The 27,325-nt window shown below is 44.9% G+C and overlaps 1 protein-coding gene across 5 annotated transcripts in view; it reads right to left on the bottom strand.

Annotated features, from left to right (window-relative positions):
* The window catches only part of LOC102946223 (USP6 N-terminal-like protein), a 177,736-nt gene that overhangs the window by 48,981 nt on the left and 101,430 nt on the right, over positions 1–27,325 (bottom strand). For 3 of the 5 annotated variants that reach the window (XM_037899539.2, XM_043549891.1, XM_043549890.1), the window contains 4 exons: positions 6,242–6,315; positions 5,372–5,457; positions 4,332–4,371; positions 2,388–2,468 (listed from right to left, as the gene is read on the bottom strand). In XM_037899539.2, coding sequence (XP_037755467.2) covers positions 2,388–2,468; positions 4,332–4,371; positions 5,372–5,457; positions 6,242–6,315 — 281 coding nt within the window. Of the gene's footprint in view, positions 1–2,387; positions 2,469–4,331; positions 4,372–5,371; positions 5,458–6,241; positions 6,316–11,236; positions 11,258–18,085; positions 18,226–27,325 lie in introns of those variants that run through there. The other 2 variants (XM_043549892.1, XM_043549893.1) reach the window with 2 other exon arrangements.

The raw sequence follows: 27,325 nt of genomic DNA, 5'->3' as shown, positions 1-27,325 counted from the left end.
ACCTGGTTCAATCCTTCTAGAATACAGGACACTTTATCCAATATGCTACCAACCACTTAGGACTGATTTTTTAAGTTAGAGGGATTATTATGGCCACTGGAGGGCTCCCATATTTTTCCCTACTAAGGTTACCAAGTGATAGAGAATGACTAAAAGAACATTGAATTGAACACAGAAGGGCCATAAAATCTAAACAAAGTGTGTCCCTGTCCCTTTCATACTCAGATTGGCATCAATGTCAAGTTTGAAAAATCTGTTTTGTTTCTTCAATAAAATTGAGTATTTGTATGCATCTTCACTACTGATTGCTCTATAACTGCAGCTCCTCTTAAAAATCATGTTGAATGTGGGATCATGTGACTCTGTTCTGATGCTTGGTAATGTCAAGGTCATCATTGTCCCACAGTCCCCCATCTATTTAGATCCTGCACAGATGGTCACAATAATGTTTGCTCTTTACCAGGATTCAAGTCCCTACTATGAGTCTCTAGGAAGACTATAAAAATATACATTCTGCACGTTTCTATTGAATGAGATCACTCGAGTGAACAGTTGTGTAATTTTTTGTTTCTTCCACTGCAGAAGTAGAAAAATATATCATTTTTAGACTACCAAGTCTAGACAAGTAGGAAGCAAGACTGGTGCTGGGAATCAACTATGTTCACAAATTAACTATAAAAATACTTTATCTTGGCATTCACTGTTAGCCAGCCATTCCCTGATAGGTCATAAGCAAAGGTGTTGCCTGACCTCTGCTAATTAAAGTTGAGATCTGTGGACTACATGCCTGCCACCTCTTCACAGGCACTGTGCCATCTCATCCTACCAGTGCCTGGGAAATGCTGGAAAATTAAAACGTAAATGCTGTTATATTTTACATTTTTTTTTTAAATATAGCTTTGTCTATTTCTAAACACTTTTCATCTGAAGATCTCAAAGCACTTTAGAAACATTAATGAAGCTTTCCAGGAGATCACAGAATCATAGAAATGTAGGGCGGGAAGGGACCTCAAGAGGTCGTCTAGGTCGACTTGGTCCTGCCTCAGCACAGGAGGCTGGACTAGACTATAGATGTACAAATACTGACAGACTGGGAAACGGAAGCACAGAGGGGTTAAATGACTTGTCCAAGTTCTCAATAATTCAGAAGCATAGCTAAACTATAGAAGCCAGGAGTCCTGGCTGCCAGTCTTGTCCCCAAACTATTAGACTCTCTGCCCTGTGTTAAGTAATGTTATGTTGATACCAACTAGAATTACACACAAGCAGGAAGAATAGAACAGACATGTCAACAGTCTCTACTTCCCGCTCGGAAGCAGCTCCAAAATGACAGCTGCCAGTGAGAACACCCACCACCATTCACACAGACAGAGATAGTGATGTGGTAACAGGTTTTTCCTTTTTTCATTTGAAAATTTAGTTAGAATACATACATTTCTTTTAGTAAATATTTGGATAAAGTATAACAGTAATGACACAAAGAATCCAAATGTGCTTTACACACCACATACACATACCACCAATGAAATGCAACCATTTTTGAGTTAGAGAACAGGAAAACAGAAGCGGGAGTGAAAAGGAGCAGCAGAAGGTATTTTTGCAAAGACACCTGGGAAAATTCCTACTTGTATGAGAAAAGTTATAGGATGCTTAAGGTCCCCAACAGAGCACACAGGACCTTGGGTTTTTGAATTCTTACCCAAGGTACGCCCACATCCTCACAGAGTATGATCATCAATGCAGTTTTGGTTTCATGCTTCCCTCCTACTCCATCTACAGTCTAGAAGCTAAGTAAATGTGTTTTGATTCACGCTGTGATTTTTAGATGACCTCTTAAAATAACTAGGTTTTTCCATTGCTGTTCTGCACAGAGTTTATTTTAAGTCCCGTATTTTGGCATATTGGTGATGTTCACAAAATAGCCCCAGTTAGCAGCCAAATGGGTTCAGACAATCAAATCAGTATCAGGATAAACAGTATGCAGGTAAATCCTAGGCAAATAAAAATATCCCCCACATTTATCTGTCAAGGAAACTGGCCTAGAAATCAAGGGGCTTCCTAAGTTGTGCATGGACAGGCTCACAAGCATGGGTGGCTTTTTTTTTTTTTTTTTTTGGTGCTTGCACAAATGGGGACAAGTGCCAAATTTGCAGGCAGAATTTAGGAGGCCCGCAAAGTTTGGCCCCATATGTCACAACAGTCAGCACTTTTACTGAGCCAACACATTATTAAACTTTAAAAGGAAGAATAAAATAAAGCATTTTTCAGGGGTTTCCGGTTTCTTTATAAACCTTTGGAAAAAATGACTAGCACAAAGGGAAGGACATCACAATCTCTCCCCCTATAGTACTACAAGTGGGTTTTGTTTTGTTTTGTTATATCCTCACCTTGTCACTGTTTCTGTATTTGCCCCATTTCTTCAGCATCTTCAGCCATTTGTCCACTCGTTCAATCTCCTGCAGCTTTTGCTAAAAGAGTCAGTTCATATCAAAAACATTACAGAAATGCTCCTTGTGAAAGCACAAAACAACTCCTCATCCTCATTCAGTTTAACCTTACGATAATGACATTTCACATTCAGCCCTCCCACCCTACCCTTTTGTATCTGTGATAGAGGGTATAACAGAGGGAAAAGTACTTACAGGGATAGACAATTTCTACAAGCAGTATTGGGGGGGGGGGGGGAGCCACCACGATACACAGACAATTCTTTCAACAGGAGAACTTCCTTGACAGGTAACAGATACTTAGGAATTCATCCGGCCACAAATTACCCTGTGTTGTGTCTATCTGGTAGTATACAGATACTACAGGGGATTTAAGCCCAGATCTCAAAACTAGACATTCATGTTACCACAACCCAGAGCCAAATCAGCTCCCTTGAGGTCAAATGGCCGCAACTTTACCAGCTGAGCTCAGTCACCCGTTATTATTCACAACCCAAGCAAGCATGTTACAGGGATTTTTGTTTTGAGGTGAACTCTAGTTTATTTCCAGTGGCAGTGTAGTTGAGAAGAGGACACCACTTAGAACCTTTAAGCTCTGTGATCTCAAAATAAAAAGTGTATTTTATTATAGTTTTAATGTAATTTTTTTTTATTTGGGGCTTTTGAACTTGTAGAGAAATATCCTCTAACTACATAGGTTTCCTGCAGTGAGCTGGAGCAATCTAGCCCCTCCTAAAGTGACTGAATGGGATCTAGCATCTAATCTCAGCTGAATCAGATGTTTAGAAATATTGCATGAGTCGAGCTCTCCTAAGTTTCATTAATGTTCCTAAATGTGGGTTCCCAATACTTCCTGGTAGAAGCTGATCCTGACCCTCCCCCACTGCAGCACTCATTTCATCTACACAGAGTAACTAGCCATGCCTAGAGATATGCAACTAACACAATTAGCTAGGTGGTTTAGCACTCATCACAGGAGGAACAGAAACACAGAAAAACTTAAAGGAGACATGAATGGGGAGCAGGATACCCAAAGACACTTCCATTTTTCATCCAGTGAGGATCAAGCATTTAGGCTGAGATTTTCAGAGTCACTAAGGCATCTGGATGCCCATCTGACTTTAAGCTGCAGCCTGTTGATCTCTGCCACCATGCTCAGAGAGAACAGGAGGCACAAGAGATGAGACCACTCTCCCAGCAGGGGCTGACTATCAACCTCTTTCCTGCCTATAAGTCTTAAATAAAGTTTTATGATTTCACTGGAGCAAGAAAAATAAATTATCCGAAGTCTGGAACAATGAAATAAAAAGCACTAATAATAATGAAACTGAAAGGGATAGGAAACAAGATTTGAAAGAAAAAAATGGAACCATTAACTGGAAGGTCTGATCAGGCCTGTTGTGAATAGATCACTTCCATTTTATGCTCTCACACTCTGCTTCTCATGAAGATCTGTGCTGCAACTTCATGGCATTTTCCTACCTTCCACTCCTCTCCACATCAGAACCGCTGCACAGGACTAAAGAAACTCCCCAGCTTCCCCCTCTCCCTACTCCACGCTCAGCTGCAGTACTGAGAGTTCTGCGGCTTTCTCAGGTGCCTTCTGGTCTCTCCAACCGAGCTCACATCTTTACCACAGCATTATGAAACGACTCCTCACTGAGCACTGACTTCCTGTAACTTTGTGCTAAGGTGTCGCTCCATCAACTCCAGAGCGTCAGTTTAGGAGATGCTGGTTTTTATATTTTTGGAGAAAATCTGATTAGTTGGCCATGCTGCAAAGTCTGCATTTGCTGTTTAAAAAGCAGATCTAAGCACCTTCCCATTTAGCACCATGTTTTGCAAGGTGTGAGCCACATAGGTAGTAAAGCTGACAGCTCTTACCTTCTCTTCCACTGCACTGCGGATTGGCAGCTCATGCTCACTGAAAGATTAAGGATTTGATTGAATCAACAAGCAACAGGGGTATGGAACACAATATACTGTACAATGCAAACAAGCAGTCTTCAATTGATCACACCTGAGGGACCAAATTAAAATTAGTTGCCTTATAGAGATGGTCTAAATCAGAGGACAATCAGTCACTCAAAGCTTAGAGCTGTTCTAAAGAGACTGCTTAGTACAGCTGATCAGCAATTTTCTGTCAAAGGTTTTTCAACAGAAAAATACAGTTTCCACAGGAAACATTTGATTTTGTAAAAATTTTGATTTTCTGTTGGGAAAATTGAAACAAAGTATTTAGTTTCAGGTCAGGTCGACAATTCAAAGGTTTTGGTTGTCAAGCCAAATTGAAACTTTTCATTTCAAGCCAGTTTGACATTGCACTACATCTGCCTGAGCTGTCATGGTGCCTCACAGGAGCTGTAGTTCAGGTGCCTCGTGCTCCCATTCTCTTCTACGAGGCGGGATCCCTGGTTGGACTACGTCTCTCATGATGCTCTGCTCTCTCCTCTGGTGGAACTGCTGCAGTGCATCATGGGCATCCCATGACCACATCCTGGGAGATTCAGTCCAACTGGGGATTCCGGCCCATAAAGAACTGGGACATGAGGCTTCTGAACTACAGCTCCCATGATGCACTGCACCAGCTTAGACAGATGCAGTACTATGTTGAAATAGCCTGAATGTTTCGACTTGGTTTAATAAGCCAAAATGTTTCAAGCTGGGAATGTTGAAAAGTTTACTATTGATCAAAAATGTCTAAATAAGACATTTCAACATCAGAAGGTTTCCACACGCTTGGATGCAGAAGGAGAAGATACACTGCCATTCCTTTCTAGACATTTGGGATTGATCAAATAAGGCCATACAGCAGCCTGCACTGAGGTTGCTGGAGCTGTTACAGGACATCCTCCTGCATGGAGTATGACTGTACAATGTCCATTTCATTGAAGGGTGACTGGGAGGAGAAATGAGTAACTTACTGCAGAAATCCAAATCTGTCTGTGACTTTATACAGGGTGAAGTCAGCATCTTCCCATGGGTCAATATGAGCTCCTTCCTGCCTTCCCTGCAAAGCAAAAGGAGACACAAGAGTCATGACTGTAGGGAACACAAGTGTGAGGCCATCAGCATGTGCGCATGTTTGTCTTGCGCACTCGGAAGCTGGTACTGGACTGACAGCCCTAGTGATTAAAATCCACTCAGTCTACAGATTTGATGAGACACAGGCCTCACACATGCAGACTTCCCTCCATACTGTCCCGCTGCTGTGTGTCAACCCTGAACTGGGAGGACCATCTTTGGGGCGGTATGGGGCTTATTCCATTCCTGTCTGTAAGGTGATACAGAAGGCCAGAGTAATATATTAGTTTTAATTCCGTCTTCAAGCCCATTCACTCTCTGTTCTGAGACTGTCACTTTCCTGATCACAGGATTTGTGGTGTGTGCCAAATGATGAGGTCTGAATGAGAAAACCCTGGGAGTCCAGAGTGAAAAAAAAATGGGCTGGTGATGAAAGCTCTCCACTTTGCTTCCATATCCTGAGTAATTGCCATAGGCCAACTCTTTTGACCTTGTTCAGGTAGAATAGGCAGAACCTGCATTTGTATACCTGACGGAGGCTCCTGAGCCTATCTGCCGAACACCCATCATGGATGACTAAATACACACGGTCACGTCACCTGTACCCTTAAAAAGGTCTGCAGGCAGAAAAAAAGTTTGTTTGTGTAGTCTGTTACTGGCAGGAAGACATCACGTTCTGTATGACACGTTCCTGCTTTCCCCAGACAGCTTAACTATCAGGAGTCCCATGCCTAGTGAGCAGATTAATGGAGGAAAAATGAGATCGGTACCTTTTCATACTTGGCGAGGATCTCTGCTCTTTCCTGTGCTATTAAGGTCTCTAGATCTTTCTTCATGTCAGAAGCTGTAAGGTAAAAGGGGAAAAGAGAAAAGGAGCTAATAAGCAAATATGTATGCAGCCCGGGGAATATTTTGGGAAAGCGCTAATAGAAAAAGCTGCGCTGACAACTTCAACTTCCAGCTTTATCCCAGGGCTAAAATTAGATTGAGAATGAAAAGCTGAAAGTACAAAGTGTGAATGTGGTACTCACACATACAGAGTATATCTGCCAATTCTACAGTCTTTGCCTGCGCAAACAGTTTTATTTAAGTAAGTGAAAGTTTTGTCTACATGAAGGACTGCAGGAGCAGATACTGTATATTTGTTCAGTATGTGCACATGCCTGTACTAAAAATCAAGTTTTTAGTGGGGATACTTTAAAATTATTAAGCAGTCCTGCTACAGTACAGCTCTTACATTATACCAAACTGCATGCCAGCTGGATCGCTAAATGGCTGAGCATTTATTCTGATAAAAACGAAATGCCAAATTCTTCCCTCAGATATGTACACAGAACTCATGGAAAGCGCCACATATATATCTGAAGGCAGACTGTAGGTCAAAGAAAAATCAGAAAAAACTTTACTTATTAAAGTACACATATGTAATAAAAATGGGTCAACATATGCAACAGATCTGTAAACAAATCAGGATGCAACAAGTCAGTAACTGTACCATGAACTACTGTATTGGACACCCATCTTTCCATACAAAACGATTAAATAGTTCAGCCGGAGTAACAGAACGTGGTCATGCTTTGCCACACATGTATGTACATACTAGCAAGACAACTTCCAATTTCACATACATCATTTCAATTTTTAACCCCCTCCCCCATACAAACCCTCGCTGATGGCAATGGCCTTCCAATCAAACCACAGCATATTCCCAAACTAGCACTGGCAGTCTCCTAGATACCTGTACTCTACAGTACATGCTGGATCAGTGTCAACATTTGGTGCAGCCTGAAGAAACCTGATCATCAAGGATAGGCATTGACAATATGATCTACTGTGGAAAAGACGACTGGGGAAGAAAATGTCAGAGAAAAATTGGGGGTCTTTATGGTCTATTGCAGAGAATAGAATTGAGAGAGGACCCATTAACTCATCTTCCTCCCTCCTCATCCTAATACAAGACTGTTCCCTTCAGTATACTCTCCAGTGATTTGTCTAGTCTAGTATAAATGACACATGCTTTACACTCTAGCTGATGTAATATTTCCCTAACACCTAAGATAGGAAAGTTGGAAAACTAACACCTTTGTGCAATTTTACCGGAGCGATTCATTGCGAAAAAGCAACACCTCTGTGGGTTTCCACAGGCCACAAACTGTTCCAATTCTCAGCTACAGGGCTGCAAAGCGTAGATGTAGTCGCTGCAGGGGATATGTTCCCTCAGAACTTCCCCAGCTGCAATGAGGGGGCACAAGTCTACTGCATTCTCACTCTAGGCCCCTCCAAGCTTTTTTCATGTCATTTCACCTCTGCTGCAAAGTCCATAAGAGAGTGAACCATTGTTAACCAGGCTACCAAACTATAAAGGGCATCTTTAGGATAAGTTACAAATATGAGGCCGGATCCCGTAGCCACTAGTCAATAGGTAAAATTATTCAATAGGCTTCAGTTACCTACTAGAAGCCTAAGTTCCATTGTAAAGCAATGGGACTTAGTCACTTTGGAAAATTTTACTCAGTGGGACTACTCATGGGAAGAAGGATGGCAGCATTAGGCCCTAAACTGAAGAGACCAATGGTTGCAACGAAGCAATTTACGAGGAGGTACCTCATCTGTTGAGGCCATCTATGTGCACAATTACTGGGTTAAATGCAGCTGACCATTCCACAGTGATTTGTACGGAGATAAAATCTTCAGCACACTCCAGAGTTAAGCATCCTTTTTTACTTATGATCCTACTTAGCTTGGTCCACACTACAAAGTTAGGTTGATGTCAGGCAGCTTACGTCGATCTGTCAGCGTCTATACTACAACGTTGCTCCCGCCGACATAAGTTGCCCACTACGCTGACCTAATAACTAAGGCTAAGATTTTTTTCATGGATATTTTTCGTAAAAGTTACGTGCAATAAAGAAAAATTCACGGACAAGCAGATTTCTCCAGACCAATATTCACAGCTAAACCTGGAAAGAAAGGTGGTATTTCAAGAGCAGAAATGCACTGTGGTCTGAGTGTAATTATTTCACAAGTGGCTTAATGCGAGAACATTTAAAAAAATATGAAGTATCACAAAACTTTTCAGTAGTTTGTTTAACGGGGGGGGGGGAGGGGGGCTGGAATCTGTTCTCTAAATGGATTCAGCAGAGTCAGGAAAAATATAAAAGCTACTGAAGTCAAACAACAATTCTCTCCCATTGCACACATTGAATTGTGACCTATCACTTGAAGCTCTAACTAGTATATCCATAAACTAAAACAACTCTGATAGTCCCTATTAATGCAGAAGCTTTAAAAGGAAACTGCTCTCAGTTCTTTCTTGTAGGATTTTAAAAGCGATTCTCTGGAGCATGTGAAAAGCCCTAATGGAATTGACAAGGAAAAGCCTCCTGGAAGAGTAGTTGTTCCAAAGTAACAACTTAGTAACAAACATCTGTTCCTCCATGAAGAAAGCTAAAATGTGACCTCCTCCATTTAACAGATACACCACAGACATGCTCTACCCTTCTCCATCTGCATATGGAACTATTATTAAAGTTAATGGGACTCTCACTCACGGATTAAGGAGACTAGGCCCTTAAGAGCAATTTCCCAAAGCACATATACTAACTTGAATAGGAATTGACAGACAATCACTGGCATTACTAACATGCTAAGGAATGGGGAAAGCTGCTAAATAAAACTGGTACTTGCAAAAATGAGATGGAGTAGTGCAGTTTTATTCCTCTGTTCAGTAGCTGGGAAAGCTCCTTATGGAACCCTCCTGTGAACTGCAGACATGGGGTTAATATGGGATGTCTCCATTTTACATCCGAGCCCCTCCAAAGCGCAACACTGGACACCGTTCTATTCTCTCCTTAAAGAAAGCGGCTAAAGCAGATGGTTCTATTCTCCCACTGAAAGAAAATGAAACAGCGACCCGAAGAGCACCTTTCAATCCACTCTTTCCAATGAAATCAGTCACTCTTCATAGGTTTCCACTGGAAAGATTGCATATCCCCCTCTCCTAGTCTCCCTGCAGGGAGCTTTTCCCTCCCCTGATGCTGCAGGAGGTACTGAGTTATGGCCCCTGCTATGCAAACACCATAAACAGCCTCAGCACAGCTTGCTACTGAAGTTATCAGAACCCCGTGGTGCCTGCTCAGCCAAGAGTTGTTGCACTGGAATAATCTGAAGAACCTGAATTTCCTTGCATAACCTCTCACAGCAGGAGGAGATGTGGTGAGCAGAGCCTTAACCACAGTCTGATATTCAGCCTGTTTACTCTCCTTTGGGCCTTCAAGAATCATCAGGAGATAATGTCTCACGTTACTGAACCATACTTAATTACAAACTGCTCATTGCCAATACATTGTCAGCTCCAGACCAAGGCCTTAAAAAGGTCCATCCTTCACATCAGACTCCTCATTTTGAAAGCGGCTCGCAAACACAAATGATTTCAAGGGGCACTAAGTGCATGAACATTAACCACCCATTAGCCCAGCATTTGCCTTTTAAAAGACTTTACAAAGTTTATTCAGTAGATCGGCTTAATTTATGAGGAAAATAAAATCTTAAAATGTTTGAGGCAGCAACAAAAGATTGATTGGAAACATCTGAATACGGAGGGACTTGACTTTTATATTACAGTTGCTTAGCAAAATTGCAATGTGTTCAGGTTTTTTTTTCTTTTTGTTTTGATGAGCTACAATTAAAGTAAATATACAAACATATTAAACAATCCTCCTGGTGTGCTTAAAATCCATGTACACAGACTCCTAAAAAGGTAAATATAAAGGCCAGTGGAAGAATCTTGTTAATTCACACTAATGGGGGGGGGGGAGGAGGGAAAGAGATCCATTACTGAATTGGCAAACAGACACAATAAAGCAAGAATTCTCCACTAGAAAATGTATTTTGTTCATATATTTTCCCAGTTACAGCAGATACTGTAGGAAGAGTAGCCTTGGAAGAATTAGATTTTTATCTGTAAATGTTAACAAACATCAATATCAGTGTACACACAAACCAATAAAAAAGCATTTCCAGCAACAACAGAAATTTACAGATAGGTAAAGTAAGAAAAATGCTGCATGAGAACTTACTAGAGTCAAAATCCAGTGATTTAGACCTTTGAATTAGACTTGTTACAAACTGACTGGCAAATGAGTAGTAAAAACATGTATGATTTGTGGATTTAAGGATATTTATTTTGTATATTTTAATGTATGTTGATAACGTGTTTTAACAATGTATAAAGCTTTTCTCATTGTCTACTGTCATTAAATAATTATGTCTCCCCCATAATTTCCCAAAACTGTGAAAATCTAAAATCAATAAAAACTGAAAAAATGCTTAAAAATAAACACTGATATTATCCATCAAAGTTACAAAAAACATAAATTAAGTTCTGCCAAGCCAAAGTATAAGCAAAATCTGAGCAATAAACCTTACTACATCACCTGTTATTAAATCTTTACTAGAGGTGTTCACTGTCATCTTCTCCTCCCTACAGCCCCAGTTTTCTGTTCCAACTGTTCTATCTTCTCATAAGTTTAGCTTTTTGAGGCAGGGACTATCTTTTTATTATATAGGTACACTGGACCACACTGGGATCCTGGTCCCAGACTGGGACCTCTAGTTGTCTACTACAGTAGAATTATATCTTCTATGCTATTTTAAATGCGCAGTTTAGCAACACAGATAAGAGGCAGAAACTGTTCTGAATGCCTCTGACCACACATTAACAGAGAGCAAGAGGAAGATCTACTGAGTAAATTAAAGTTATTTACCTGTAACTGGAGGATCTTCGAGATGTGAGGTCCCTGTGTATTCCACACATGCGTGCACCTGAGTCTGGAGATTTTTAGTAAGCAGTGTGCTTTGTCTGCTCACAGACAGGTCTCCTCGTGCTCTGATCTGAGGATACAAAGGGCAGTGCAGACCAATGCCACTCCAGTTCCTTTTCTTACTGCAAATCTAGTCATGATCTGCAACAGACGGGACAGAGGGCAGGTAGTGGAATACAGACAGGGACCACACATCTCAAAGTAACTCCAGTTGCAGATAAGTAACCTCCATTTCTTCTTCAAGTGATGGTCTTTATGTGCATTCAACACATGGAAGAGTTGTAAATAGTAGTCAAACACGATATGGGTGTGACCAAAGCGTAATTTTTTATAAAAATATGTATGGCGCTCCAGGTAGCCATCCTACATCTATCTAGTAAGGGTACATCTCACAGAGATGCTTCAGGGGTTGCTTGCTCTCTGACGGAATGGGATCTCACCCCTTCTGGGATGGGGTGAGGGCGGGAATTTGAGCTAGTTGGTAACAAAGGATGATGCACCCTGAGATCCACTTAAAATCTCTGTGCAGATCGATCAAGAGGTCAAGCTCTCTCTGCTAGAGTGATAAAAAGTTTAGGTATTTTCCTAGTTGCTTTTATACTCTGTACGTAAAACGTCAGAGCCCATCAGACATCTGGAGAGTGAACCCTTCTCTCCTGATCAAAGGCATGAGGCTTCAGAAAAAATACCGAGAAAAGGATGGTTTGATTCATGTGAAACTCAGAAATCACTATAGGGATGAATTTTGAGTCAAGGCAAAGAGAAACCTTCTCTTTATGAGAAATGGTATGGGGCAGATCTGCCATGAATGGCCCTGGCTGATGTGATGGCGATTAGGAAGGAGACTTTCATTGAGAAATAAGACATTGAATAGGTGGCTAATGGTTAGAAGGGAGGTTTGGTGAGAACATAAAGGATGAGACTGAGATCCCTTTGTGGTGTGGATTTCACCACTGTTGGGAAAGTTCTAAGTAGTCCCTTCAAGAATCTAGTCACCGTAGGATGAGTAAAGATAGTCTGGTCATTAACTGGAAGATGAAAGGCGCTGACTGATGCAAGATGGTCCCAGAGAAGCCTAATGTCTTAAGGGCTAGTAGATATTAATAACAGGATTCCCAGCAGATTCTGGGGATAACCAGCATTGTCGTGACCAAGAGGAGAAATGCTTCCATTTGGCCACATAGCATCTCCTAGTAGACTCCTTCCTGCTTTGGCTGAGAATAGATTGAACTGCCATTGAACATGTGCACCCAATGTCTGGGCAGCCATATCCCAAAGGAGGTGGACAGTTCCAATACTTTCCACGCGTTCTGGGTTTGTTTCCCTTCGGCGGGGGAAGAGTGATACACATCTGAAGCATCATATTCGCTCAATGAAATAGGCTCCCACATTATTGGTGGTACAATCAATACCGGTGGGACGATGCTCCAAGTTGCAGATGCAATACGTGAGGATCCCCTTCTCCTCAAGGTGGTTTCTTCAGGAATCATAGAATCATAGAATATCAGGGTTGGAAGGGACCCCAGAAGGTCATCTAGTCCAACCCCCTGCTCGAAGCAGGACCAATTCCCAGTTAAATCATCCCAGCCAGGGCTTTGTCAAGCCTGACCTTAAAAACCTCTAAGGAAGGAGATTCTACCACCTCCCTAGGTAACGCATTCCAGTGTTTCACCACCCTCTTAGTGAAAAAGCTTTCCTAATATCCAATCTAAACCTCCCCCATTGCAACTTGAGACTATTACTCCTCGTTCTGTCATCTGCTACCACTGAGAACAGTCTAGAGCCATCCTCTTTGGAACCCCCTTTCAGGTAGCTGAAAGCAGCTATCAAATCCCCCCTCATTCTTCTCTTCTGCAGACTAAACAATCCCAGCTCCCTCAGCCTCTCCTCATAAGTCATGTGCTCTAGACCCCTAATCATTTTTGTTGCCCTTCACTGGACTCTCTCCAATTTATCCACATCCTTCTTGTAGTGTGGGGCCCAAAACTGGACACAGTACTCCAGATGAGGCCTCACCAGTGTCGAATAGAGGGGAACGATCACGTCCCTCGATCTGCTCGCTATGCCCCTACTTATACATCCCAAAATGCCATTGGCCTTCTTGGCAACAAGGGCACACTGCTGACTCATATCCAGCTTCTCGTCCACTGTCACCCCTAGGTCCTTTTCCGCAGAACTGCTGCCTAGCCATTCGGTCCCTAGTCTGTAGCCGTGCATTGGGTTCTTCCATCCTAAGTGCAGGACCCTGCACTTATCCTTATTGAACCTCATCAGATTTCTTTTGGCCCAATCCTCCAATTTGTCTAGGTCCTTCTGTATCCTATCCCTCCCCTCCAGCGTATCTACCACTCCTCCCAGTTTAGTATCATCTGCAAATTTGCTGAGAGTGCAATCCACACCATCCTCCAGATCATTTATGAAGATATTGAACAAAACCGGCCCCAGGACCGACCCCTGGGGCACTCCACTTGACACCGGCTGCCAACTAGACATGGAGCCATTGATCACTACCCGCTGAGCCCGACAATCTAGCCAGCTTTCTACCCACCTTATAGTGCATTCATCCAGCTCATACTTCCTTAACTTGCTGACAAGAATACTGTGGGAGACCGTGTCAAAAGCTTTGCTAAAGTCAAGAAACAATACATCCACTGCTTTCCCTTCATCCACAGAACCAGTAATCTCATCATAAAAGGCGATTAGATTAGTCAGGCATGACCTTCCCTTGGTGAATCCATGCTGACTGTTCCTAATCACTTTCCTCTCATGTAAGTGCTTCAGGATTGATTCTTTGAGGAGTAGTGATGTCTCCAAGGAGGACCAGGCCCAAGAGGAGACTGTGGGATGGAGAAAGCCAAAATATCCTCTGATGAGGTAAAGTTTTTGGTCCTTCCTGATGATCCCCTTGAGGAGGGGACAGCAGATCTGGGCTGTCAAATGGTCTAGTATTTGGAGGATCCCACAAGGAGTGTGTCCAGAACTGTCAAAGGGGGTCCAGTTTGGAACTCCCAGATGGGATCGGTGAGTACCGATCTTTTGGTTCCTTCTTCCTTCGTGCCTTACCCTCTTGAAAAGGAAGTGTATGCAAACCTAACTCCTTAGGGCCCATGTGCGAGAACTCAGTCCAAGTTGGATGAGATGGGGAAGGATCCTTTGTCTTAGAGGCAGTTCTGGATGGGGATCTGTCCTTATGCCTATGGTCATATCCTCTGCTCTCATGAACGGGTTTCTTAGGACTAAGTGTTTTGGCCTTTACTCCAGAGGGGTGCTTGGAGGGGTGCTGATTGTGGTCTGAGGACATGGTACAGGGGGGTTGCCCCAGACTGGATCCAAATGGGGCCTCATAGCCTGCTCCATGAGGTGCTTCTGCAAGTGGAGTTCTCGTCCTTCATGAGTTCAGGGAGGGAAAGACTGGCAGACGCTGCAATTGGTAACAATAAAGGCAGCCCTGGTGTTTGTCACTGAGAGAAGGAACAGGGCAGGAGACAGTCCCTCGCACAGTCCCTCTTGCAATAGTCTCTATCCACAGGGAGATATTCCCTGCGGCAGAGAAAACTAAGCTAACGATAAACCACTAAAAACACGACGTCTAAACTACTAAAAGCTATTTACAATTGGTGGTTTACAGGTACTAACATAGAGGAAGACCAAAGCGGGCACAGACAATTCTGACTCAGGCCATGCAGCAGCAAAAAAGAACTGGAGAGGCGTCGGTCCGCACTGCCCTTTCTGCGCTCAGTGTAGAGCGCAAGGAGGTGAACTGCATCTGAGCGGATCAGCAGACACGGTTTACTAAAAGTCTGCAGACTCAGGCATATGGTACATAGGCAAACCTACGCATGGAATACACAGAGGCTTGGGCGGCCGGTATAATCGGCCAGGGGAGGCTCTGCCTCTCCTAGCGCAGCTGTTGCCGCAGGACCCTGGTTGCAGGTTTGGCAGGGGAAATTATTGCTTTTTATTATGTCCCATGCAGGTTCCGGGTGGCTGAGGAGGCAGTATGTGCTATTCGGCTTCCTGGGTTCATTAGTAATCTCTCTGTGCTCCAGGGAGATTACTGAGGAACCTGGGATGCTGAGCAGCACATACTGTCTCCTCAGCCACCCGGGGAACCTGGATGGGGCATAAGCAAAAGTGGAGGTTCTTCCTCCGACAGAGAGAAGAAGAGAGCTTTCAAATTTTCACAGGGCGGCTTGAGGCCTGCGGCGGGAAGGCGCGGCTGCGGGGGCTCCGACCAGCTCTGGGGTCCTCCGAGCAGGTTGGTCGGGGGGTGCTCATGGCTTTGGCTGGCCTGGGGCTCCTTGGCTGTGGGTGGGGACAGGGGATCTCGGAGCTCCGGCCGCAGAGGGAGGCCAGGGGGTCTCGGCGGGGCTCCGGTGAGAGGAAAGGGGTCTCGGGACTCTGGCACTGAGGGGGTGTGGGGGGGGGCTGGGGCTAGCCTCCCCAAAGTGTGGCTCCACCCACCGCCCATGCACATAGGGACCATCACTCAATGAACAAGTGGCTATAAAGGCAGCGGTGGAAAGTGGACGGGGCTAATACAAAACATATCTGATCATCTGCGAAAGCAATCTAGTTCTGTCTGCAGCCATGCCATTGACTGTGTCAAATCACAAACTCCTCAGTGGTGGCGATGGTGGCAAGACAGACTACCTCCTTGTCACCCAGGCCTGGAACATGCTAACAGTTTATTCCTTCAATTAGCCACAGTTCTTAGCTCAAATAGGTGCCATAAACTCCTAATACAGGCTACAAGTGAAGCCACAGAAGCACATTACAAGCCTCAAATGAGGAGCATTTGAGTAGGATCAAATACAGAGAAAGAAATTTAAATGCAGTTAATAAAACCAGGGACACAAACAGGTTTATTTGCAAGAAGGTGGTACTGCTGGTACACTATGAAAAGCCTTGTAACTTGTTACTTTTCTGATCCATCAGCATCAAGAACATAAGAGATGTCATACTGGGTCATACCAGAGGTCCATCTAGCTCAGTATCCTGTCTTCTGATAGTGGCCAATGCCAGGTGCCCCAGAGGGAATGAACAGAACAGGTAATCTCATCAAGTGATCCATCATCCCTTGTTGCCCATTCCCAGCTTCTGGCAAACAGAGGGTAGGGACACCATCCTTGCCCATCTTGGCTAATAGCCATTGATAGACCTATCCTCCATGAACTTATCTAGTTCTGTTTTGAACTCTGTTATAGTCTTGGCTTTCACAACATCCTCTGGCAGAGTTCCACAGACTGACTGTGCGTTGTGTGAAAAAAGACTTCCTTTTGTTTGTTTTAAACCTGCTGCCTATTAATTTCATTGGGTGACCCCTAGTTCTTGTGTTATGAGAAGGAATAAATAACACTTCCTTATTTACTTTCTCCACACCAGTCATGATTTTATAGATCTCAATCATGTCATCCCTTAGTTGTCTCTTTTCCAAGCTGAAAAGTCCCAGTCTTACTAATCTCTCCTCATACGGAAGCTGTTCTATACCCCTAATAATTTTGTTGCCCTTTTCTGAACCTTTTCAAATTCCAATATATATACTTCCAATATACTGCATGCAGTATTCAAGATGTGGGCGTACCATGGATTTACATAGGGGTAACATGATATTTTCTGTATTATCCATCCCTTTCTTAATGATTCTCAACATTCTGTTCGCTTTTTTGACTGCTGCTGCACGTTGAGTGGATGTTTTCAGAGAACTATCCACAATGACTCCAAGATCTTTCTTGAGTGGTAACAGCTAATTTAGACCCCCATCATTTTACATGTATAGTTTGGATTATGTTTTCCAATGTGCTTTACTTTGCAGTTATCAGCACTGATCCCTCAACAATCTAAAGAATTCATTTTGCTAAAAACATTGACTAAAACACAACAGCCTGCTAGGGAAATCCTGATTTATTGCTCAACACCTTAGTTTTCTCTTAGCAAAATACTCAAGAGAGGGACACAGTACAACCTGGCGACTGGGCGCCATCATCATCTCACAAATTCTACCCTTTGCTCTGATGAGGACTCATCCTAAAACATTGAGCAGGTACCTAATCTCTCCACCTCAGTTTCTCCATATGTACAATGGGAACAATACTACTTGCTTACCATGAAGGAGTGTTGTGAGGCTTAGATGGTTAATAACTAAAGCACTTTGTAGATGGAAAGTGCTTCCATACTTTATTATAGCATTCCTATTAGTGGACTATTATTGCTCGATCCTGAGCAATATCAGGCTGCAAAACAGTTTGAGATATAAACACACAAAAATGACATGCTTAATGGTCAAAATATTCACTTTTGAGATTGAAACTTTCCATATTTCATTTGGATGTTCAATTTTTATTTGGAAAGTCTGAGGAAAAATTCCTTCCCTAGTCTGAGTAATGACAGAAAAAAAATTACACTTTTTCCATTGTAAAAAATGAAAAAATTCTAACCTCACTTTTTTTGGGGGGGGTGGGGGGGAAGTTGATACTTTTTTTAATTGGAAACAAACTGGCTTTGGATTTGATTTAAGCAGTCATTTGAAAATTGAATACTGAACATGTGCAGTGGAAAATGTCTTCAAATATACAAGCATGCCTTCAAACGAGTGGCTCTGTGCCACCACCTAGGTATGTGTTCACTGGCTTGCTCAAAGAGCTTGTAAGTTCTGTTGGTGATGTGGGGAGCTTGTAAACTATGCAAACTAAATAGCACCATTCAGTTTGCACTCCACCTCTGAAAAAGTCTAGAAAATAAAAAGCAAAACAAATACCTATGTGAATTTTAAGTCCCAATATTTTTGCTTACCTCAAAGGTTGGTTCCCAGATCTCCTCTCTCATTTTCTTATTTTTCCTCAGGGGTGGGAATTTCCTTATTTAAAAAGAGTGCAATGTATTGTAGGTCCCAAAGCAGCTATGAATGTGCTCAGTGAAAGAAGAGAATGCATCTGAGATAATGAAAGAAAGATTGCCAAAATAGCAGGTAAAGCTGTGCACATGACTTTGGTTAGGAAATAAGCAAGTTATGTACTAGTTTCTTTTTAAAATTTCTCATGAGTTGAGGAGGAGATAAAAAAGGACCCAATAGGACTATAGAGGCTAAACTTCCAGCTCCCAATATCAAGAATTAAGGAATTAAAGGATTAAGCTGTAACTGACCCCAACAGAAGATCAATAGAGACTTGAATAGAAAGTATGTTACTGCTTATCTGTACTGAACACTGTCCAGCAATCAATATGTAGCCTGAACTCTTCACACTTCTACAAACAACTTTCCTAGATGACCTGGAAAATTTCCAGGCTGCTAATTCAGCTGAGCTGGGATTTCAAATAATGTTGCCCACAACTCTGTTGCCCTGAAAGAATATCCAAGGCAATTTCACATAAAAGCATATAGATTAGGCAGGGCAAGAGTGTTGTTTTGTTAGCCTGCAAGTTACAACTTGCTATTATGATCCCAGAATAACTGCCGGTATTTTATATTTTAAGAGAATTCCCCCTTGTATGGTTTTTATTGCTAACTACATGTACTCACCTAGGTAACAATGATTGTTTAAACAGAATCTGTGTTCCATGTACCTACCTTTTCACTTTATTTTCCCCAAAGATCAAATTGCCCTTTTCTGGTTATTTTTCATTTATGTACAGTTGGATCACTAAAAATATGTTTAACAAGAAAACCGAAGCTCCTGAGGGAATATCAACTACTTCTCTCCTTTTATCTGGTGTAGCAAGCTTAAAAAAACTGTTACTCACCTTCTCATAACTGTTGTTCTTCAGGATGTGTTGTTCATGTCCATTCCAAAACAGGTGTGCTTGCGCCACTTGCATGACAGATGGAAGATTTTTCCCCTAGCAGTATCTGTAGGGTTGGCCTGGAGGCCCCCTGGACTTGCGCCTTCATAGTACCCAACAGAAGGCCCTTCTGACCCAACCCAACCCTCCCCAGTTCCTTCTTGCTGGGGACTCCGACAGAGGGGTAGGGAGGGAGGGAATTGGAATGGACATGAACACCACATCTCGAAGAATAGTTACGAGAAGATGAGTAACCATTTTTTCTTCAAGTGCTTGTTCATGTCAATTCCAACCAGGTGACTCTCAAGCCCAACTTCAGGAGGCGCGGTCAGAGTTGTCCACCCATTGTAGTACTGCCCTACCAAAGGCCGCATCGTCTCTGGCCTGCTGGGTGACTGCGTAATGTGTGGTGAAACTGCGTATGGAGGACCATGTCACTGCCCTGCATATTTCCTGGGTAGACACCTGAGCCAGGAAAGTGGCTGAAGAGGCCTGCGCCCTGGTGGAGTGCACAGTGATCAGAGGGGCAGGCACCCCTGCCGGGTTGTAGCACTCTCAGTAGAAGGACTTGATCCACGATGAAATTCATTGGGGGGGACTGGAAGACCTTTCATGTTGTCTGCCACGGCCACCAACCGTTGAATGGATTTCTGGAACGGTTTCAATCTTTCAATGTAAAAGGCTAGTGCTCGGTGGACGTCCAATGAGGGAAGTCTTTGCCCCTCGCCGCTAGAGTGCGGCTTAGGATAGAACATGGGAAGGAAGATGTTCTGGTTGATATGAAACTGCGACACAATCTTCGGGAGGAAAGCAGGATGTGGCCTGAGCTGAACCTTGCTCTTATAGAACACCGTGTAAGGGGGCTCTGATGTTAAGGCCTTGAGCTCAGACACCCTCCTGCCTGAGGTTATTGCTACCAGAAGCGCCATCTGGTACGACAGGTAAAGCAGGGAACAAGTCACCAGTGGTTTGAAGGGCCACCCCATCAATTTGGAAAGGACCAGATTGAGGTCCCAGGCCAGGACTGGCTGCTTGACTTGTGTGTATAGCCTGTCAAGACCTTTCAGGAAACGGCTGACCATAGGGTTAGCAAAGCCCGAGCAGCCCTATGCACCTGGGTGGAAGGCAGATATGGTAGCCAAGTGACCCCTTATTGACGACATGGACAGCCCCTGCTGCTTGAGATGGAGAAGATAGTCTCTGTGCCACTTATATTAGACTAGCGTCAGGGACAAACGGTGCTGTGCCTACCAGATTGAAAATCTCTTCCACTTGGCCAGGTAGGTAGCCCTGGGGGAAGGCTTCCTACTGCAAAGGAAGACTTGTCTAACCTGGTCTGAGCAAGAGAGCTCCATCGAGTTCAGCCATGGAGCTTCCATGCCGCGAGGTGCAGTGGCTCGAGGTTCAGGTGTTGGAAGCGGCCGTGGTCCTGAGTTAGTAAGTCCGGGAAGAGCGGCAAAGTGACTCGAGCTTCCACAGACATTTCCAAGAGCGATGTGTACCAGTGCTGGGGGGGCCAGGCTGGAGCTATCAATATCACCGAAGCTCATTCCCTCTGACTCTTGAGGAGTACCTTGTGAACGAGGGAATGAGCAGAAACGTGTAAAGGAGATCCTGCTCCCAGGGGGAGACGGAACGCGTCCGTGATGGAACCTGGACGGTGATTCAGTAAGGAGCAAAACTGCTGGCACTTCCTGTTGCATCACCTGGTGAATAGGTCTATTTGGGGAAAGCCCCACTGATGAAAGACTGAGTTCGCAACATCCGGGCAAAGAGACCCACTCGTGGCCATGGAACGACTTGCTGAGATGGTCCACCAACTTGTTCTGTACTCCGGGGAAGTACAATGCTTGCAGATGTATCGAGTGCTCTACACAGAAGTCCCACAGCATGAGGGCTTCCTGGAACAAGGGAGAGGAGCGTGCACCCCTCTGTTTGTTGATATAAAACATCGCCGTGGTGTTGTCTGTCATAACTGATACACACCTCCCTGTTAAGTGGGCTCGGAAATTCTGGCATGCCAGGCGCACTGCTCTCAGCTCGCTGACATTTAATGTGGAGAGCGAGTTTCACCTGAGACCAGAGGCCTTGGGTCCTGAGGTCTCCCAAATGTGCTCCCTAGCCCAAAGCTGATGCATCCATCACTAGGGAGAGACACAGATGAGGGCTGGTGAAGGGGACCCTTGCACATACTACCTGTGGGTCAAGCCACCACTGGAGGATGTTGAGGACCAGGCAAGGCAGAGTCACAACCCTGTCCAAACTGTCCCGAGCTGGCTGATACACTGAGGCTAGCCACAACTGGAGAGGCCAGAGTCTGAGCCTGGCATGTTGCACCACACAGGTACAAGCAGCCATGTGTCCTAGAAGTTTCAGGCAATTTCTTGCTGTGGTGGTGGGAAACTGCCTGAGACCTCGTATGATGTTGCTGAGGGACCAAAACCTTGCTCCCGGGAGGTATGCCCTGGCTTGTGTTGAGTCCAGTACTGTCCCTATAAACTCTATCCTCTGAACCAGGGACAGCGTTGATTTCCCCTCATTCAGAAGGAGGCCCAGTTCATCGAATGTCGTTCTTATGAAGTCGACTTGTGCCTCCATTTGAAATCTGGAGCAGCCCTTGATCAGCCAGCCATCAAGGTATGGGAATACCCGTATCTGCTGCCTGTGCAAGAACACAGCCACGACTGCCATGCACTTGGTGAACATTCGAGGTTCCGCCGACAGGCTGAACTGGAGGACTGTGAACTAGTAATGGGTGCTGTTCACCACAAACTTGAGGTATTTTCTGTGGGACGGAATTATTGCTATGTGAAAGTACGTGTCCTTCAAGTCGAGGGCGGCATACCAGTCTCCTGGATCCAATGACGGGATGATGGAGATCAAAGAGACCATGGGGAACTTGAGCTTCTTCACCAACTTGTTGAGTTCTGGCAGGTCTAGGATGGGCCTGAGCCAAGACTAGAAACCCTTGCCCTTCTGCTCCTGAGGAACCTTTTCCACTGCTCCTAGTGAAAGGAGCGAGTGCACCTCCTGTATAAGGAGTCGCTCATGAGAGCGGTCCCTGAAGAGGGACACAGAAGGGGGATGGAAGGGCACAGAACTGGATGGAGTATACCCTCTACCGTGCGGAGCACCCAGCGGTCTGAAGTGATATGGGACCGTGCACGGTAGAAAGGGGACAGTCAGGATAGCTCCAGTTCTTGTCCTGGTGTGCAGTCCTTGACCACACCTTCAAAAGGCCAGTTTGGGGCCCGAAACTGGCTTGGGTTGGCCAGACCCTGGCCTGAGGATGGGTGCCTTTTCCTTCTGCCCCTATTCCTCCTCCGGGAACCGTCCTGTCAGTTTTGTTGGTAAAACCGTTGAGGAGGCTGTGGCCTGAAGTGCCTGTGCTGTGTAGCTGTGGTGTGTATGCCCATGGACTTGAGGGTGGCCCTCGAGTCTTTTAAACTGTACAGTCTCCTGTCTGTCTTTTCAGAGAAAAGGGCCTGACCTTCAAAGGGTAGGTCTTGGATGGTCTGTTGGACTTCATAAGGAAGCCCAGAGACCTGGAGCCAAGAGAACTTTCTCACGGCCACCCCTGTAGCCACGGTTTGGGCAGCCGCATCAGCACCATCAAGAGCCGCCTGCAAGGAGGCCCTAGAAATGAGTTTGCCTTCCTCCACCAAGGCATTAAATTCGGAGAAGGATTCTGGTGGTAATAGCTCAGCAAAATTGGCCATTAAAGGCGTACCTACTAATGACAGCCTGCTGGTTTGAAATGCGGAGCTGCAAACCACCAGTGGAGTAGACATTTCTCCCGAACAAGTCCACCTTTTTCGCCTCCCAATTTTTGGGGGAGGGTCCCTGAAACCCCTGACGCTCCCTTTGGTTTGCAGCATCCACTACCAAAGAGTCGGGTGGAGGGTGAGAATAGAGATGCTCATATCCCCTTGAGGGGACGAAACAGAGTCTCTCATTTCTCTTCGCTGTAGGGGGCAAAGAGGCCAGCATCTGCCGCAAAATTTTTGTGGTCTCAGTTATAGTTTTGATGAGTGGCAGCGCAATGCCCGAGGGCCCAGAGGGGGCGAGGATGTTCACCATGGGATCAGCATCCTCTACCAGCTCCTCTACCTGGATCCCCAGGTTCTGGGCCACCCTGTGTAACAACTGTTGCAGGACCCTGCTATCCTACAAGACGGGGTCTGTTGAAGTGCCTGCAATGGCCTCATCTGGGGAGGAAGATGATGAGTGCACCGGCACATGGCCTTGATCACTGCCCTCGTCCCCAAGAGGGTCACGTTGTTTGCTGGGCTGCTGTAACCCCGGTGCCGCAGTCACAGGGGTAGGTGCCAGCACAGAGGCCTGAGCAGTAGAGGAAGGTATCGGCGTAGTCTCCAGTGCCAGCTGCTGCACGGGTGGGAAGGATGCCGACACTACCAACGCTAACCTGGATCTCAGCGCCTGGCTCTGACCCTGGGCTTGATGATAGGCCCAGGGAGTCCAAAAGGGCCACTGAGCTGGTGGTTGCCATTGAGGTGGCCACGACGCCGGAAGAGGCTGCCAGTGTCACTGAGATCTAGACCAATCTAGGGGATTGGTGTGGTCCCCCCACGCTGGTGGCCCCACAGAGATGGGGAGCAGTGCGACATCATTGGCGGCTTGCCCCTAGATGGGATAGGTGGCCAGGTTATCACCAGTGCCTTGTCCCTCCTTGGAGAAGGTGGTGCCATCAGGCAAATAAGGTCCTGTGCCGCGTCAAAAGTCTCCGGAGTGAAGGGGAGTTGAATATCCTGACCATGACAGTCTGGAGAACAGTAGTGGGTCCAACTTGACTGAACCCCTTGCAGGACAGGAGTCGGTGAGCCTCTGGGAGGTGCCGGGCCCAACGTATGCTGGATGGGCTGAGGCCTCCCTGTCACTAGCTCCTTAGGCTTAGGAGGGGGAGAGCGCCCTCTCTCCTTCCTCTTTTTCTTCTGGGGCACCGAGGAGGAAGACCGATGCGTACCAGAAGTCTTATGCTCGGCGCCATGTCAGTGCCAGGAGTCCTTAGCCTCCTTCCTTGGTGCCGGACGAGGCACTCGGCACGAGCTCCGCTGACCTGGGGTTGGACTGCGGGTGGAGGGCTGTCTCCATGAGAAGAATTCTGAGTCTCTGCTCACGATCCTTAAGGGTCCTCAGCCAAAACCCTTTGCAAATGCGGCACTTGTCCTTTTGGTGACTCTTGCCAAGGCACTTCAAACAAGAGGCGGGCGGGTTGCTCTCTGGCATCAATTTACAGCAGTCTTCACAGGATTTGAACCCTGGCGACCGAGGCATGCCCCAGTGTTGGGGACGAAATGGGGGAAACCCCTGCAACGGAAACTTAGAGAAACTACTAACATTGCTAATACTACTAAGAATCTAACTATATACAAATGACAGTGGGACACTGCTAGAGGCGCTTGCAGAAGCAAGAGTGAGGGAAGTTCAAACTAGCTGTCACCAGCGGTAAGAAGGAACTGAGTAGGGGTCGGGTCGGCAGGGCCCTATATTGGGCGCCATGAAGGCGCAACTCCAGGGGGCGCCCAGGCCAATCCTACTGATACTGTTAGGGGAAAAAATCTTCCAGCTGTCATGCACACGGCACACGCACACCTAATTGGAATTGGAAGAAACAAGCACTCGAAGAACAATACCATGCTGTTTCCTATGTATGCTCTTGCTGACATGTAGATCAAATGTGATCAGTTTACAACTCAAAAGCTGATTTTTCTACTTGCCAGCCCTAAAAACTCCACTTGGGATCTGAACATCTGAACTGGGATCATCCTGCCTTACGTACGCTGCACACTAGTGACTCAGATTCTGCAAATAGCATTTATCTAGCAGTATTTTTTTGTGAGGCAAAGTAGAACCCAGCTCACTCTTCCATCAGTGGATTGGTTCTGCAGAATTAATGGGGGGGGATTTCATCAGCAAGGTAAGCAGATGTCGCTCAAGCCACGAACAGGAAAGTTGAGCAAGTGGCCTCTTTACTGTTCGTGTTCTGGCTAGCACTGAAATGATGATTTATTTGTGTTAAAGGGAGATGCAGGAGTTCATAAAAATGCCTGGGATATAGCAGCTGGCACAGCCAAGTTCAGCTGCTAATTGACAGGTGTTTGGAACATTGGAAGTCCATGACACAGTTACACTTTGACAGTAATTTCTGCTGCACAGAGATTCAGGGCATTCATTCCAGAAATACCTTCTGTACAAGCATCTGTCAAATCTGTGAAGCAGCAAGCGAGTCCTCTGGCTTCCAACAACAGGTGTTGGGGGTTAGAAGGGTGCTTTTATCACAGCTCAGTATATCCACCTATGGACATAGCAATGAGTTTCTCGCTCTGTTTTCACTCCATCAGCTGCTTTGGGACAACCTTGCTAGTTATGTGCAACCACAGCTGTAAGCAATCTCTGTCTGCTTCAGCAATGTTTAGTTATTTCCCCATGGCCCTTTATCAGTTTAGACATTCTTTGCCCCCAGATTAGACTACAAGTGAACTGAAAATGGGAACTATTTATTGGGGACCGAATCAGATTGGAGTACCATTGTGCTATGCGCTGTACAGATATAACAGCAAAAGACATTCTGTCCCAAAAGGATATACTACCTTAAGTTCAAGATAAAATGCACCAGGTGGGAGAGCAAACAAGGGATGTGGAGGAAGAAGGCTGAGAAATCAAAAGAAATTTCTTTGCATATGCTAGCTGTATGAAAAATTTGTAGAAAGAGACCATTGTGGAGTAAAGGGGGTAGTTAATAGGATAATGCAGGGCTTAACTGTGGATGGCCTTAAAGGTAAGGATAAGAGTAGGCAGTGGAGAGACTTGAAGTGGATGACGTGTCAGAAAGACTGGCCAGAAGATGGGGGACACTGGCAGACCAGGTGCCAAGCTCATACAAAAGCCCCCATGTCTCAATTGGACACTGACAAATACATAGCTGGAATCAGTCTGGCTCACCTGTGTGTTAATATTGTTAAAATAGGTATTAGAATTATAGGAATGTCATTAAGTGTTTAGACTTTATTGAATGCCTGTGAGTTGCTGCAGGCATTAGTCTCACTTATACCGTCTGCTTACCATATTGTAAGACTGTATTGTGAGCCTCTGTGACTAAGTCACCAGATGGGACAGACATTAACTAGTGTGAAATGCTGATCTCCAACAGAAGGTGTTACATCTGGCCCAACAGGAAAGGTCCATCAGAGAGACTATTCTGGGATGTTAAAGAGGACGAAAGATGTTTGTTCTGCCCTCCTCCACATGAAGATGACTCATGCAAGTGAATTCCTCCCATCAGCTGAGTTTGCAGCTCAAAGCACATGGCAGGCATGGGATAAAAGTCCCAAACAGAAGGAACTGATTACCTCTATGATGCCTGGACTCCAAGCACAAGCAAGAGATCCCCAGCTGCTTAGCCTGGGTTAGCCCCAAAGGACATATAAAGGACATATACAGAGGTTTCCTAACAACTTTGGAAATTTAAGATTATAACATTTGTGTATATACGTTTACTGCCTTGACTTTGTAAATAACTCTTATTTCCTTTTCCTACATGATAAATTGTATATAGTTTAATATACATATATATAGGGTATATATAGAGTTGGCTAGAAGCGTTGTCTTTGGTGTAAGATCTAAGGTGCAACTGACCCGGAGTAAGTGGCTGTTCTTTGGGTCTGGAAGTAACCTAAAAACTTGGTATAAAAGATCATCTATCACAAAGGTATTCTCACCTGGGTGGCAAGATGGATCAGAATGCCCAAGGGGACTGTCTGTGGCTCCATGGTTAGGCTGTTAGTGCCTGAGGAATCTACACTTGATTATTGGTTGGTGAAATCTGAGGCTGGTACTCACACTCGAGTCACTGAAGACAGCTTTACAAGAAGATCTTAGAAGTGTTTTAAAAGGAGGCTAAGGTTACAGCACTCAAGGCTGGAAAGGCAGAGGTTTCAACCATCACAATGCAAGATAAAGAACTGGATTAGTATTAGAATGGTGGATAAAGAGGAAGGGCCAAATCTGTGAAATGCAATATAGGAAGAAGTAGCAGGATTTAGATACAGCCTAACATTTAGCTCAAAATGCTGCTTGCCTGCTCCTCACTGCCAGATTTCTCCTGCACACTGTCAGATTTTTCTTGCATGTGGCACATGCGTTGCCATTGACATTAGTGGGACTTCAGGGTAAAGAACAAGAACGTACAGCAGCTGCCTGCCACATGGATTGGAGAGGAACATTTTGCTCTTA

The sequence above is a fragment of the Chelonia mydas genome, chromosome 6, assembly GCF_015237465.2.
Source record: "Chelonia mydas isolate rCheMyd1 chromosome 6, rCheMyd1.pri.v2, whole genome shotgun sequence".
In the NCBI taxonomy this organism is placed as follows: Eukaryota; Metazoa; Chordata; order Testudines; family Cheloniidae; genus Chelonia; species Chelonia mydas.
Note: the sequence above shows the minus strand (reverse complement) of the source record. Positions and strands in the feature narration are given on the sequence as shown.